Source organism: Podarcis cretensis, assembly GCF_951804945.1.
Source record: "Podarcis cretensis genome assembly, chromosome: 8".
NCBI lineage: Eukaryota > Metazoa > Chordata > Lepidosauria > Squamata > Lacertidae > Podarcis > Podarcis cretensis.
The window spans coordinates 6,821,906-6,835,173 of record NC_137177.1 but is presented as its reverse complement, the minus strand read 5'-3'; the positions used below and the strand labels follow the sequence as shown (position 1 = coordinate 6,835,173).

Sequence of the window (13,268 nt, the reverse complement as noted above, 5' to 3'; positions counted from 1 at the left end):
TGTCTCTTAGGAATCAAGCGCTGGAGGTCACCAGGGATCTCAAACACATCCCTGCGCAGCTGTGCCTGTGTGCCGCAAACAAGGCACAAACTGCAGGCTTGGAAGAAGATTTGCTTGGCCTTTTAACCAGAACCCTGATGCCGACCAGCTGGAGGCAAGATCAAAAATGGGGGGCACAGAGTCTGCTTCGTACTGATGGAACCAGATGCTGGTACAACCTGCGGCACAATGGCCAGAGGGCAGAGACGAGGGTTCGAATCCCAACTCAGCCACGAAACTCACTGGGTGACCTCGGTGCAGTCACTGCCTAACCTACCTCGCAAGGTTGTTGTGAGATCGGAGAGGGGAAAAGGTGGGATCACAAATGCAACAAATAAATAAGCACATTTTTTAAAAAAAATGTGAGTTACTAGCAGTCTAATTCAGTTGGGGGAGGACGGGGACACAACACTTTTCTCCCTCTGCATTTTACTATGTAAGACAGAGCTATTCCGCCTGGCTTTCAATTTGAACTTAGCCTGATCTTTTATTCCCCTTCCTTCCCCTCCTCCCCTTTTTATGAAGATTACCCGCTCTGGGATCCCACAGCTAATTCTCCCCTGGTCTCCTCGCTGGCCCAAAGAGGACTAACTTAGCCAGCTAGCCCTGGTGATCATCTAATGTTTATTGGATGGATTTCCCCCCCTAAATTGATTTTTGAATTCTGAATTTATTCACGTTTTATGCTGTTTTTTTGTTGCATCAATTAAGTGTTTTAAATTTGTTGTTAGCTGCCCTGAGCCCAGTTTTCTGAACCGGGAAGGGTGGGGTATAAATAAAAATTTGTTATTACTATTGGGAGTCAGAAACTCTTGCTAATCGGTGATCTGCGGCAAATCAACTGGCAATCCTGTCCTACCGTGTGTGTCCCCCCCCATAAACCGGTGTTCCCCGAAAGCAGTGCAGACGGGAGGTGTCTCCCCAAACATCTGGAAGATGCTGGGTTGGGGCGGGGAAAAGGCTGCACAGTACAGTGGTACCTTGGGTTACAGACGCTTCAGGTTAGAGACTCCGCTAACCCAGAAATAGTACCTCGGATTAAGAACTTTGCTGCAGGATGAGAACCGAAATCGTGCTCCGGTGGCGTGGCAGCAGTGGGAGGCCCCATGAGCTAAAGTGGTGCTTCAGGTTAAGAACAGACCTCCGGAACAAATTAAGTACTGTATTTTTCACTTCATAAGACACACTTTTTCCCTTCTAAAAAGTAAGGGGAAATACAGTACTTAACCCGAGGTGCCACTGTAGAGTGATTTGAGCTGGCTTCTGCAGCAGGGTTGACCTGACCTCACAGTCTGATTTAGTAAAAGCACGGGAGGTTTTTTGTTGGTTGGTTTCCAAAAAAAATACGGGGTGCAGCGGTTCAGCCTGGGCTCCTCGGTCCACTAATTCAGCATGCTTCCAGACAGGCTTCCCAAACAACTTGGAGTCCGTGAAAACACACACACACACACACACACACACACACACACACACACACAGAGGCATGCTGGAGAGAAAGCAGTTACAAGGTGAATAATCAATCCCAGCTGATGGGGAGAACATGCCAGCTGAGCTCCAAAGCCTGGGATCAGACACAAAGGACAATCATAAAAAAAAAAAGATTGGCAAGGCTATAAATTCACACAGTCCAGCTCCCCGCACCCCAGCAAACACACACACACACACACACACACCAAGGGGAGGGCACGTTTGCAAACATAGCACCCCGGGTGCAATTGAGTTCAGGCTTTTATAGGGGAGGGAAGAGTCTGACCCTCATCTCCAGCTGGAATATACAGGACGATTTTCTGGCCAGAGAAAGGGGGCTCCGCTTCCTGCCTATAAAGGATTTACACGTTCGGAGCCAATAAATTAACGCCAAGCTTTAATGGAAAACACTTGGCTGAAGTTCGGTGGCAGATCTAACATGCTTAAGGTTTGGAGGGGGAACCAGCTACAGAAAAACCCACACATAAGACAAGAACGCCTTTTCAAAAGCATCCATCGGAGTGTTTGGGTGAGGTCATTTCTCTCCCCACGTTAGGCATGGCTCTTTTTTGCCTTCCATGCTGAGCGAAGCTTCCAGCTTTCGCTGGCGGCCAGAGGCAGGCAGTGAAAACCTCTTTTCTTTTCTTTTTAACGCAGAGACATTTCCTGCAAGCTAGCTCCCTCGTGCAACCTGAGAGTCTGTCCAGAGCTGCCGACAAAAGCCTGATTACTTTTTTGCCGGACGGTCAAAGGATCCAGAAGGATCCAGCTGTTTTCACCCACCCACCGAAGACGCTCATCTGACAACATCCACAGCCTTCTAGCGTTCCGGCTCTGTGTGTTTTTAATTCCTCTGCCCTTTATTTTAAATAGATTTGCCGCGGCAATATTTCCTTTCCTCTGTTTTGAAGTGATTTGTGATTTTAATATTGTGTTACTGGTTGCATCCTTTTTTTTTTTTTTAAAGGATTAAAAAAAATAAAAAAATATCCAGAGAACATTAGCGATAAGGCAGCCTACAAACTGCATTAATAAAAAATACAAATGGATGTTTGCCGGGGTCTGCAGCCATCAGAGACCGCCAGACTCCTCTGAGTGCAGGTTTGAGCTTTGCTTGCTTCGAGCCTTACAAACCAGGGGCTTCGCTGACCTGTCACTAATTTGGGGAAAATGGATTACCGTATTTTTACGTATATAAGACTAGGGTTTATTTAACAAAAAAAATAGGTTTAAAATTGGGGCTCGTCTTATACACGGGTAGTGCTGAGGGCTGTCTTCTTAATTTGGAATCCCCCAAAATAGGGTGTGTGTTATACATGGGGGCATCTTATACATGGAAAAATACGGTAATTACAGGATCGGGTTAGTTTGCCGATTCCACACAGACTGATGGGGAAAGTCACTTAATATGGGTGAATTAACCCTAAGGTAAAGGTAAAGGGACCCCTGACCATTAGGTCCAGTCATGGCCAACTCTGGGTTGCGGCGCTCATCTCGCTTTATTGGCCAAGGGAGCCAGCATGTGGCCAGCATGACTGAGCCGCTTCTGGCGAACCAGAGCAGCGAACGGAAACGCTGTTTACCTTCCTGCCAGAGTGGTACCTATCTATCTACTTGCACTGGCGTGCTTTGGAACTGCTAGGTTGGCAGGAGAATTAACCCTAAATGCCTTCAAATCAATCAGGCAATCAAGTCAGCTGAAGTCTGTACTTCCCTACCCCCCCCCCCCAATTTGTTTCAATGAATGTGGGGAGAAAGTAGAAAGCATCTGTGGTTTGTGTGAACAAGGCCGCAGGGGGTCTCCAGGCTATTCCAGATGAACTATAATGGACTATGAGGGCAGGATCCTGACCGAGGCACTGAAAGGAAGTTTCATGGATGAAGGCCACAACACGCTATTTGCCCGTTTGGACCTGCGGTCAATTGTGACACTCAGAAGACGGAAGCAGAATATTTAACCCCTTGGGAATTTTGCTTTTATGAGAGCTCTGAGTAGGATACCTTTTAGAGGGCAGGGTGAAGGAAAAGCAAGAACGATGGCTTTTAAAGAGAGAGAAAAGACTTAAAGGGGAGGAGGATCCAACATGGCGGCGAAGGTAGTTTCCGAGTAATCTCGCTTACCCCTATCAGAGTTTTTAAGTGGTTTTAAGCGGTTTTTATCCTCCCTTGTTTTTATCCGTGAGTTTTAATGATCTGCTGGCTGTGCTGGCTGTCTTTTAGTATCTTTTAGTATCCCGCTGCTTGTGTTATCTTTGTTTTCTTTTTATCTGGGTTGCTCTGACGCCCGGACTTGCCGCCACGGCTGCTGCCGCCTCCCTAACTGGGCATAAATCCTCTGCCCTGTCGACCAGCTCTTTCTTTTAGCTTTCAGTTTATTGCACATTACGGAGACGAAGCTGGTAATTAGCAGACGGGGAGGTCAGCTACTGGAAGGACGCCGAGCTTTTTATCTATAAAAAGGGAGGAATTGAAGTAGGTACAACCCCAAGAAACACAAGCTTACTCCAGCTTAGAACAAAAAGATAAGTTACCGTCAAGCAAGCAACCCCTACCATATATCCATATATACCCATATACCCACTATGGTCCTCACCAGGAAAAAATACAAGGACCAAGGAATCTTGCCTAATTCACCACAGAGCCCGATGGAGCGTCGAAGGAGACAAAGTAAAATTACCAGCTACTTTCCTCAAAAAGACTCGAGTAAGAGAACTCAGAACGAGAGTATTCTAGATGTAGCTATGCCTTTGCCACTCACAGTGTTGGATTGGTCAACACAGCTAAAGGATTTGCAGACAAACAACAAGTGGACAAACCATCCAACAAATTTGGCCCAAGAACTCGCCATAGCAGAGAACGCTACAAAGGCTAATACAGCCAACACACCTGATGCTAATCCTTATTTGTCACCGCTGGAACTTGGAAGTAACCTTTCAACCCATTGGTTGAAAGCCAACGACAGCGGAACAGAAATGCGGGGTGATTATCTTCAGGAGCAGATATACCAGATTTCTACGGATCTCCTCAACGTCAAAAATTTTTTAGCGATAACAAACGGGCTTCTCCTGACCCTAGTGGATAATTTCAAACAACATGTGAGCGCTTCAGTCCAGAATACAAATCCCCTAGCCAGCCCGGATCCACCACTCCCCAGCAAATCCCGGAGGAAAAAAGCTGAGCCTAAGATGAAGAAAAGCAAAAATATAAAAAATCTAAGGCGGCTTAAGACAACTCACCGTACCTGCAAAAAATATTGGCAGAAGCTCTTTAACCTTCTTCCATCCCTTTCTACAAGTGGAACAAACAAATCCAACTCGAGTGCTATCAAAGAAACACGTAAAGTAGATACACCCACAAAAGAATTTAAACCAAGTTTTGAAGAATCAACACCGAGCGGGGACAAAGGAACTAATCCATCTACAGTTATACCGCCCCAGAGTCCTCTTATGGCCAGCACAGAATCTGTAGACAGAGGTGAGCTGGCGACCCAAACTATTGAGGGGAACCACTCCTCTCAAGCTCGACAGATGCTGTGGCCCAAAAGAGAATGGAGTTTAGTCCTAATCCCACAAAAGCTTGTCTTTGCTAATTACCCTAAACCGCCTAGATTTTATGCAGGGTCGGACCGTATAGACCACTTTTTGTCCATTATAAGAGGCATTTTACCGGGGATAGTAAAAGCAACTGACATAGCCGCTATAGAGTATCTACATCAAGATGACTGCTCGGTACGAGCATTGATTACCTTTTTAGATCATAATCTGGCCAGCCTTATTTTTAGAGCTAAAAACCTATTCAAAAAAGAAAGAATAGTCCTATTAAGAATATTTGAAAACAGAGCACCTTTAACCTCTCTGATGGGGACCAAGGGCATAGGAATGGAAGTTCACAAAAGGGAAAAAACCAACTACCAAAACCATCAAAACAGAAAGCATAAGTTCCAGCAGGATCATCTCCTTCAAACAGTATCAAATGATAAAAAGGAAGCTCCACATCCAACTGGCATTTGGCCTCCCACGTGTGATAGTGAGGACTCCTTTTTGGAGGAAGAACTCTCGCTGATAAAGCGATTCTGGTCACTGCATCCACCAGCTCAAACTGAGATTCTGAAAAGACTTGATTTACTTCGGAGCAGACTAGAAAAAAAGGATGACCAAGGTGAGACAATGAAGGACCCTTATGTGCAGCCCATATCTCCCAAATGTCTAGTGGATAAGAAGACAGTGGGAGGCACCTTTAAATGCGTAGACGTGGAACTACAATCTGAGCCCCCTGTGATGTACAATAAAGTAAGACCAAATCAAGGTGTGAAATCTCAAAGCTCCTGGCACAGCTATCTTAAATTGTCTCCGAATGAATTAGCTTCCCCCCCAACTCCAAAATCTAGCCCCAAATCACCAAGAAGAGAGGACCACTACACTCTCTCCAAGCAGTCATCCTCGAAAAGAGCCAACGGGTGTGTTTTTTTAGACACCAAAGAATTGCTGGACGTGGTGGTGACATAGACCCAGCTCCCCGAAGGGCCCGGGGCCTAAAAGTGCTGTCTTGGAATATCGCGGGTTGGCACGCCAAGAAAAACACTCAACAATTTTTGTGCTACCTTAAGCAATTTGACATCATCCTCTTTCAGGAGACATGGCAGAATGACCCTATATTTCTCAATGGGTATAACTGCCACTACCTGCCTGCCTCTCCATCTCTAAGGGGCGGCAGATCTAGTGGTGGCCTAGCTTGCTTCATTTCCACGGAGCTGGCGCACTCTCTAACAGCCCTACCCAGCTGCAATTCTTTAGCAACAGCCGCTCTACTTAGCTTCAAGAGAACTACTCTTTTGCTGGTCAATGTTTATATTCCCCCAGGCCAAAAAAACTCCGTGGTCAAGGCTATATGGGCTGAGCTAGAGGCGTTTTTAGAGCCTCTCGAATCTACTTACCCGTCTGCCCTGACTATTGTGTGTGGAGACTTTAATGCTCGCATAGGAACAGATGACAACAGTCTATACACTCACTTCAACCTATTTATGGACCCTGAAGAACTGACGGATACTGGTGCGACACGACTGTCCAAAGATAGCAGAAGTAATTTTTCAGGTCTCTGCTTAGTGCAGGCTGCCAGACGGAGGGATCTGCTGATATTAAACGGCAACATAGAGGGGGATCGCCCCGGGGAATATACCCATTTCTCCAAGGCTGGGGGAAGCGTTATAGATTATATTCTAATCTCAAGATTCGCTCACAGCTTTGTAAGGAAGTTCCTAGTGGGCCACAATACTCTGAGTGATCACCTACCTCTAATTTTAGAGCTTGCAGGTCGGCCTTTTGACTATTCGATTGCCGAGCCACAATATATACCTTCTGTAAATTTGGGTATACCTGCTCCCAAAAGACTCAAATGGTCCCCAATACTGAATGAAAACCTAACCCTCCTTCTTCAGTCAGTGGAGTTAAAGCTTATTCGCTCCGCTATTGTGTCAGGCAATTCAGTAGATGTGATTATGGAACGCTTTAAATTACTTTTGGAAAGACTGAAATCCCATTTAACAACAGTGATACATAGCGCCGCTACAAAAAGGGCAAAGGACGGAGCTAGCTGGTTTGACCTGGAGTCCAGGCAAACAAGGAGACAAATGAGAACTGCCTACCAGAGATATAGGAAATCAGGGACTGCCCCCCTACTTAATGCTTATATTGATCTGAGACGGTCTTACAAACAATTACTAAGGAGAAAGAAACTGGAAGCTGAAAGAACCGCATGGCACAGTTTGGTTAAGGCATCACACGAGAAAGATACCACTTGCTTTTGGCGAACCATATCTGGTCTACTGGACCAGGAGCGTACTAATTCCATCTGTACAGTGGAACCAATGGAGTGGTTGCGCCATTTTCAATCTTTGTTCTATGACCAGGAAGCCCAACATTACAAATTATGTATTCAATTGGAGGACCTACCTCACTGGCCACCAGTAACTGTTAAGGAAGTTGAGAACTTAATCGCACAATTAAAGAACAACAAGGCCCCAGGGATTGATTACATCCCTGCCGAACTTCTGAAGTCCAACATTGGCTGGTGGGCCCCCCTGCTGGCGTCTCTATTTTCTTGGATCGACTCAACGGGTTTACTTCCAGATGGTTGGACTGAGGCAATAGTTATTCCAATCTATAAAAAAGGACCTACGCCAGACCCGGCGAGCTATAGACCAATCAGCCTTCTGCCTATACCCAGCAAACTATATGCCAAACATCTTTATATTAAGCTAACTAGCTGGCTGGAAACTGAAGCTATTCTAGCGGAAGAGCAAGCGGGTTTCAGGCAAGGCAGATCCACCATAGACCACTGCTTCACCCTAGCCTATTTAATTGATAAATATGCCAAAGAATCCCGCGGGGTGCTATATGCAGCCTTTATCGATCTAAAGGCTGCCTTTGATTCAATTCCACGTGCAAGACTTTGGGATAAATTGAGCACATCAAGTATAGACAAAAGACTATTATTCCTGATCAGCTGTCTATATAAAGACACGGTGCTGCATGTAAGAACTTCGTTAAATGGCCATCTTATAGGACCAGTTCCTGTCAGCAAGGGGGTCAAGCAAGGTTGCATCCTGGCCCCAGTTCTATTTAACTTTTACATCAATGATATGGTTAACTGTTTGTCATCTCCGGACTTCCACGCCCCCAAACTGGCTGACAAATCAATATCAGTACTTTTGTATGCTGATGATGCGATACTCCTATCTCGAACAAGAATAGGCTTAAATAGGCTCATAGGTGAATTTTCAGCATACTGTAGGAGAGAGCAACTGGCAATAAACTATCAGAAAACCAAAATTATGGTTTTTGCAAGGAAACACAGACAGTACAGCTGGAGGATGGATAACCAGACAATTGAACAGGTTAAAGCCTTCAAATATCTGGGTATCGTGTTCCAGTCGACCGGGTCCTGGGATGTCCATCAAAAATGTGCCAAAGAAAAAGCAGCTCAAAGTATTAAGATGCTGTCCCGCTTCTTTTACACAAAGGGGGGCAGATACATCCCAGCAGCCCTTGAAGTTTTTCAAGCAAAACCTTTGGCGCAGTTACTGTATGGGGCACAAATCTGGACGGGGAACCACTGCTCCAGTCTTGAAACTGTTCAGTCTAAATTTCTAAGGCAGATATTCGGCGTCCCCCCCTGTGTTCCAAACGCAGCATTACGACTCGAGGCCTGCCTTCCATCTGTAGAAACTCAGACTTGGCAAAGAACATTCAACTACTGGCTTCGTCTTAATCTAAACCCACCTGGTCTACTGCCTCTAGTAATGCAAGATTCTCACAAAAGCAAGTGGTTCAAAACTGTGCATCAAAAACTCCTTACATGCGGTTTGCATTCACAGTCCCTACTATCAATGGGCCTCATTAAAGCAAAGAGTCTAATTGGCCAGCGCCTGAAAGACATTGAACGGCAAAACAACCTGACCATCTTAAAGAAACTGTGCCCATGGTATACCTACTTTCCCCCTTCTCATTTTGACTCCTCAGCCTCATATTTGTCTAAATTAACCATCCCAAAATACAGACGTGCCTTTACATTGGCTAGATGGGATGTTCTTCCTTCTGCCGTACTCGAAGGTCGTTACCAAAAGACTCCATTTGAAAAACGACTCTGCCCATGTGGAGATGGTAACACGGAAACAGTGTCCCATGTCCTTCTATCCTGCCCTATTTACAAAGACCTAAGGAATGAGATTATTACTCCACTTATTCTCTCCAACCCCGGCCGTTCACCAGACATTACACTGTATTTTCTCTTATCTGATACGGATAGTCAGATAACAGAGAAGGTCGCGAGGTACATCGAGAGAGCTGTGAAATTGAGGGCCACCATCTGAGTGACAGACTTGTTCATCTGACGGACCCCCTTTTGCCTGTTCTTTTCTTCTTTTTATTCTTATTTTTATTTTATTTTTAATTCTTGTCTAGCTGTGGCCTGTTGGCTTTGCTAATAAAGTTTTGATGATGATGATGTGAGAGAGAAAAACAACAACAAGGGGCAGAGTAGTATAATGGCTAGAGCAGTGGTGAGGAACATGGGTCGTTGGACTACAACTCCCATCAGCCCCAGACAGTTCAGCCATTGGTTAGGGGTGATGGGAGTTGTAGTCTAGCACCACAGATTCCCCAGGCCTGGGTTAGAGTACTGGACTTAGAATAGGGAGACCCAGGTTTATGTCCCTGCTAAGCTATGAAAGGGGACGCGGGTGGCGCAGAGCCTAGGACTTGCCGATCAGAAGGTCGGTGGTTTGAATCCCCGCAAGGGGGTGAGCTCCCGTTGCTCGGTCCCTGCTCCTGCCCACCTAGCAGTTCAAGAGCACATCAATGTGCAAGTAGATCAATAGGTACCACTCCGGCGGGAAGGTAAATGGTGTTTCCGTGCGCTGCTCTGGTTCGCCAGAAGCGGCTTAGTCATGCTGGCCACATGACCCGGAAGCTGTACGCCGGCTCCCTCGGCCAGTAAAGTGAGATGAGCACCGGAACCCCAGAGTCAGTCACAACTGCACCTAATGGTCAGGGGTCCCTTTACCCTTTACCTAAGCTATGAAAATAACTGGCAGCCGCCACCTCTTAACCTGGCCTGCAGAGAAGATTTTTTTTAAAAAAAGGGAGGGAGCCACCGCCGAAGACTGGTAATGCTTTCAGAAAATTAAACATTGGCAGCCTGACACAAGAGCCAAAGGCGGTGCATCTTGCAGAAATGCAAGAAGGCATTTGATACGGAAGGACGAAGGTTAACCTTCCCATAAAACTGCTCTGCTGGTCTCTAAGGTGCTATATTATAATTTTTAAATTCTTCTGGAAGGACTCTTTTAAAGACTTTCTTTAACTTTTTTGAAGACCTGATTCTTTTAAAGGAGTTTTTAGGTTTTTAAGAAGAGTCTTCTTTAAACTATCTTTTTTAAAGAATTGTTTTTATTTATTCTTCCCAGAAGTAAAATGTCAACCGAGAAGCCCAGAAATCTGGCCAGGGGGACAGGAATGAAGGAAGATAAAAGCCAGAAGCGTAGGTGGGAAGGGCAGGGAGAAGCTGTCAATGGTGGTGCCTAAGGCGAGGGGTTCTGCGTAGCCTGAGAGGCAGGGAGACCCCTGCAGACGCTGGCTTGGAAGACAGATCTGCCATCTTCCCAGCTCTGTGCAATGGTGGCAATAGGCTTGTTTATAATCCAGAGCAGAGGGGAGGGAGGAGAGACGGGATTGGGTTGGGATGCAGAAGAGGGGTACACACTCACTGCACAAAAAGGGGAAAAGCTAGATCAGAATTCTACACCCGAAAATTGGAACTTCTGCAACCTGCATAAAATATGCAAAGCAGGCAAACTGACATTCCTAAGTACCGCATTTTTCCATATACAGTGGTGCCTCGCAAGACGAAAAGAATCCGTTCCACGATTCTCTTCGTCTAGCGGTTTTTTCGTCTTGCGAAGCAAGCCCATTGACGGCTTAGCGGATTAGCGCTATTAGTGGCTTAGCGGCTTTTAGTGGCTTATCAGCTTAGCGGATAAGCAGATAAGCGGCTTAGAAAAAGGGGGGGGAGGAAAAAAAAGTCGGAAAAACTCGCAAGACATTTCGTCTTGCAAAGCAAGCCCATAGGGAAATTCGTTTTGCGAAGCGCCTCCAAAATGGAAAACCCTTTCGTCTAGCAGGTTTTTCGTCTTGCGAGGCATTCGTCTTGCGGGGCACCACTGTACAAGACTATATTTTCAAGTTTAAAATTGGGGGTCATCTTATGCACGGAGAGTGCATATGGGGGACTTCTGTATTTGGAGTCCCCCAAAACAGGGGGCGTGTTATACACAGGGGCGTGTTATATACGTGAAAATATGGTATGTTTTTCACCATTTACTCGGCTTCTGTCAGTCAAGAGAAGCACAGGACTGCAGGCAATGTGGACCACCCAGAAGTCAGAGGATGGCAAGTTATTTTTTGCCAGGGATTCCCCAAACAGAGCCAAGCCTTCAAAACACTAAGGACTAGGAGCTTGCTTCTGTTAGGATTTTTAAAAAAAGAGCTAAGGCTCTCGGGGTGTTACAGTTCGCACTCAGTCCCCCTACCCTGCCCTTTCATATTAGGATGGAGAAATCAGAAACTGCACTGAACAACTCTTGAGTATCACTGCAGACGAACGCCGTTCATTGCCGTAGAACAGCCAGTGACTGTCGGATGTTTTTGACTACAACTCCCATCATCCGTGACCCCGCCGGCTGGGGCAGATGGGAATTGTAGTCCAAAACACCAGGAAAGCATCAGGCTGGGGAAAAGGCTGCAGTGGGGCACACAACACATTCGGAGGAGCTACCTACCTGGTTCAGAACTCAGCTCAGGGGCCGTTGCCAGTTCAGTCCCAGAATATGCGAATTATTGCAAGAGCGCCCGTGGCTAAACCAGAAACTTCAGAGCAGCCTTTGCCAAACTGCTGTCTGGCACTGGCGGGAGTTGTGGTCCAACAGGGCGGCAGGTTGGCAAAGGGTACTGATGACTGAGGCTATCAACCAGGTTTTGCTCCTAGCTATAGAACAAGCCCTGGACAGGGAGGAGACCCAACAGCCAAGCCTATATGGCCTTTTTTCAACCAGAAGGTGATTATTTCAAGGAAGACTTTTCTGGTGGTCTCTCCAGAAAGCCAATGCCACGCCCTGGGAACTCCACTGCTTGCATACAGCTAGGAACAGACTTGCACAGTATTCTGGCAGAGGTGACGTTTAAAGCAAATCTAGAAGCTGCTCCTCGCCTGGAGAATTTTTGCGGGGAGCCAGAAGGGTTTCAGTCTCGCAGGGGGCTTGATGCATTCCTAGCTTACCGCCTGGATTTTTAACGAAACAAAAATTCAAAGCCACTCCACCTCCCGGCCTAGTTGACCCTCCGCAGGCATGCCCTTTCATGCAAATGTAAACCCTGCGCTCCGGAAAGTGGGTGAGGAACATGTTTAGGGGCGGTTTAGACTAGCCAGGTAAAAGCAGCAGCAGCAGACAGCCCCGCCCAGGCAAAGCTCACCTTCTGAGCCCCAGAGAAAGCGTGATAGAAGCAGGAGACATACGTCATGATGGCCTTCTCATCGGGCCTGAGCGTGCCTACAATATCTGCGCAGGAGGAAAGAGAAAAAAAAAAGGGAAGCAAAGTCAAGGGCACAATGCAAGATCGTCCCGGCTCCCCCTCTGGCATGCAGCAGAGGGGGGGGGGGCAAGCCTTCGCTCCGGACAGGGACCCAAACCTCAGCTGGGACAGGGCTCTGCGGAAATAAACGTCACCCTTGATTCGGGCAGCCCTGTAAACTCTCCAAGATAACTCCAAAGGAATCTCTGCTCTGCTCCTAAGAGCTCTTAGGACTGCAAGACAACTGGTTCGCTGCGCAACTCGGTGCCTCTTTACTCAAAAGGAAACGCTGGTGTGTTCAACGGGGCTTACACCCTAGGGAGTGTATTTACGATCAACCAAAGCCTCGGTTGATGCATCGGTGGGGCTGCCCAATTTTAAATGGTTGGGCTTACGGGTTCCCTTGCTTATTTTGAGAAGCTATTTTGGTTCCGGCGTGTTACTGTAATAACAAGTTCTTGCACTTCCTTCAGCCTCTCAAAAGGGCATCTGAAGTGAGGCTTTGCAAATATATTCTAGAAGTACAGGAAAACAAATACATTTGAATATAATTTGCACATATAATTTGTAAGGAGGTGGATGATTAATCCATGAAAACGCTGATTGCTTGGCAGCCCTCCCTGAAACTCGGCAGACCAA

General features: G+C 46.5%; 1 protein-coding gene across 2 annotated transcripts in view; it reads right to left on the bottom strand.

Moving 5' to 3' along the window:
- ACTN4 (actinin alpha 4) overlaps positions 1-13,268 on the bottom strand; it is a 147,919-nt gene that overhangs the window by 35,017 nt on the left and 99,634 nt on the right. The window contains exon 8 of one of the 2 annotated variants that reach the window (XM_079985342.1): positions 12,531-12,616. The exons of the other annotated variant lie outside the window; for it this stretch is intronic. Coding sequence (XP_079841468.1) covers positions 12,531-12,616 — 86 coding nt within the window. The remainder of the gene's footprint in view (positions 1-12,530; positions 12,617-13,268) is intronic. 2 annotated transcript variants of the gene reach the window in all.